Source organism: Notothenia coriiceps, unplaced genomic scaffold (assembly GCF_000735185.1).
Source record: "Notothenia coriiceps isolate Sejong01 unplaced genomic scaffold, NC01 NC01_scaffold00024095, whole genome shotgun sequence".
Taxonomy (NCBI): domain Eukaryota; kingdom Metazoa; phylum Chordata; class Actinopteri; order Perciformes; family Nototheniidae; genus Notothenia; species Notothenia coriiceps.
This window is the reverse complement of record NW_011356796.1, coordinates 44-2,894: the sequence shown is the minus strand read 5'-3', so window position 1 is coordinate 2,894 and position 2,851 is coordinate 44. Positions and strand designations below refer to the sequence as shown.

General features: G+C 40.9%; 1 protein-coding gene across 1 annotated transcript; it reads left to right on the top strand.

The window, feature by feature from the left end:
- The first annotated feature begins 1,004 nt into the window (after positions 1-1,004).
- Positions 1,005-1,947, top strand: LOC104954858 (cyclin-dependent kinase 4-like). Its single transcript, XM_010782055.1, has 3 exons — positions 1,005-1,415; positions 1,636-1,745; positions 1,883-1,947. Exons 1-3 carry the CDS (start codon positions 1,254-1,256, stop codon positions 1,935-1,937), a joined length of 327 nt encoding a protein of 108 aa, XP_010780357.1. The 5' UTR covers positions 1,005-1,253; the 3' UTR covers positions 1,938-1,947.
- The last annotated feature ends 904 nt before the right edge of the window (positions 1,948-2,851 follow it).

Below are 2,851 nucleotides of genomic sequence, written 5' to 3'. Positions count from 1 at the left end.
GGGTTTGCCGCTTGGTTCATATGCAACTCGCAAATATCTTTCTCTCTCTCTCTTCTCTCTCCTCTCTTCTCTCTTTTCTCTTCTCTCTCTCTTTCAATGTTAATACGCAAATGCGCCTTTTTTCAAATGACCCGGTGCTCTTTTTTCGGCGGACCAGTTATGTGCAGCCCTGGATATAATATTATTTCACACACTCAAAATTGATGTTCTGCTGTTGTTGTAGAGAAATTATTTCTGATTTGAGTTACATTTTTGAATCTATTTGTTTTTTCCACATTTGTTTTCACAGTGAGGAAGGCGATGATGATATGGCTTCTGGATGCCCGAGTATTATGGGGAAGATGCCACCAAGGTCAGGAGGTACTGCAGGAGGTGCTCTGATGCTGGCAACAGAAGGGTGAAGACACCTGTGTACTGCAGGAAGTGTCAGGTCCCTCTGTGCTTCACTACCAAAAAGAACAGGGGCATGGCATGACTTACTGGAGTAAAACTGGAACATTCAGGGTTTGTATAAAGTTTTTTTTTTTTACCCAAAAAATGCTTGTTGTATAGTGTGTTGCTAATTTTTTTTAAATAAATCTGCTCCAGTTGGAGTCAAATGTTTCCTAAGTTTCCTTATTTTTATTGTGCAAGTAACATGCATCTCATGCAAAGAGAGAACTTCCCACACATACAGACATACAAACACACTTAATATTTTTAATTTTTTTACAATTCATTTTATTTATTTTTTATGGAATGAATACCTATAGTGATAATTAAATGTTATACCACGATTTGTACAGTCTGGTATCTGAAAAAGGTTAAATGGCACTCATGGAACCAAATGTGCCCAAAGCTTAGTCCGCTTGGACTTTTTTTTGCTAAATCTCTCTAAAAAGGTCAATTCTCCCTTGTTTTGCCTCAATCTTGATACAGGGTACTTATTATATGTTATACTTTGGATTCCTAAATCTTTTAGGCTACTAACCCATCATTCAAGGGTGATTTTCACTATAAGTAATGGGTTTTATTTGGGCGGAGACAAGAATTTACATACTCTGACACTGAAACATCTTTATTGATTCTGACACTTCTACATCCAACTCACAAATGTGACCTTGCTTTGATAAAATAAATTATTCATATAACCCTTTTAGAAGTTAAGTTATAGTCCTTTGTTTTGGGCATGTCATTTTCGAGCCTGAAACCTGAAAAACAGGCTTGGGGCTTAAGAGGTTAAGCCATGCTGCTGTGTGTCTCTACAGGATTTGATGTGGCAGCTGCTGCAAGGATTGGACTTCCTACACACCAACATGGTGCTCCACCGTGACCTGAAACCAGAAAACATCCTGATCAGCAGCCGCGAAGAAGTCAAGATCGCAGACTTTGGCCTGGCACGCATCTACACCTATAATATCGCTCTCACTCCAGGTGTAAGTACGGCAACACATGAAGAAAAATGATTGTACTATGCTAATTATAACTGCAGAAGTCCATGATCCTTTGTCGTTTGACAGTACATGTTTTCCTAAATATAGCCCTGTATTCTGTTTGTTCCTAAGCTTGAGGTGAAATATGTTCTTGCATGTTCAACCGGGGGTTCCCCCGCCCCTGTTGTGTCCTCATTATGTTTGGCATCCTCTCTCTGTTTAGGTGGTGACGCTTTGGTACAGAGCTCCAGAGGTGCTGCTGAACTCTGTTTACATGTCATCAGTGGACATGTGGAGCGCTGGCTGCATCTTTGCTGAGCTCTTCCTCCTGAGGTAAAGAGTCTGTGTCTGGCTCGGGGAAAAATGTGGCACTGGACTAACATTTAAGATGTGAAACATTCTCCACAGTCTTCAAAAATCGAGATATCTTTTTATTTTCCTTTTGCATTGTTCCTTTAACACTCCCACAGACCACTGTTTAAGGGATACACAGAGGTTCAACAGCTGCAAAAAATCTTTGAGTGAGTATTTTTCCTTAATCTCTCTAAATACTGTGTAGACTGTAAAGAGTATATTTACAGTTGTATGCTCATACTATCAAAACAGGCATTTTAACTCAAACCTACTTTTAAAATTATTAATTTTGGCTGTTTAAAACAATGCCAATATTCACTTAAATGTCAGCAAGAATGTTTTCCATTTTTGGATTCATCGTTCATTGTGCAGGCATGTAAAAAACATTATTTTTGTCTTGCTGACTTCAAAAAAGTTTCTCCACCATCTGTTACAACCTGCCTTAAGACTGGAACAAATAGGGAGGCCACACAGAGTTAAATGCCAAATATCTGTTTATTTAACAAGTTAACGAAAAACACCTCTGATGAATAGTGTACGTAAGAATCAGACTGTCAGTAGTGTCAGCAGTGTGTGGGTGTGTGGAAGGGTGTAGTAGCATGTTGGAGGGTGCATCAAACCTAACACAGGCTGTAGGCTGAGGCTGCTGCAGCATGCCAGGATCAGAATCAGAGAGTGATCCTTGCAGCTGGGCAACCTTTATATCTTCTTGTGGCTCCGCCTCTAGATGGGCGGGCACAAACAGGACAACACTCCCAGTACCTGCCAGAGGAGAGCAAGGCAGGGAGCACAGCCAGGCAGAAGGGGGAGGGGTCGTCACACCCCTCCCTTAAAATGGAGGACCCACTAGGATCCTCTAACCTGGGGCACAAAATCACAAACACAATAAACAAAACCAAGTTAACCTTGAAATGTTCATACAACCTGCAAGCACATCTGTAGCATCTAGCTCAGGGATGGGCAAATGGCGGCCCGCGGGCCGCATGCGGCCCCCACCTCCTCTTTTTGCGGCCCTCAGATTAATTTATAAACGTAATTCAATTTCTTTCTTTTTTTTAAATTACTTTTACTTGTAGTACTGATAC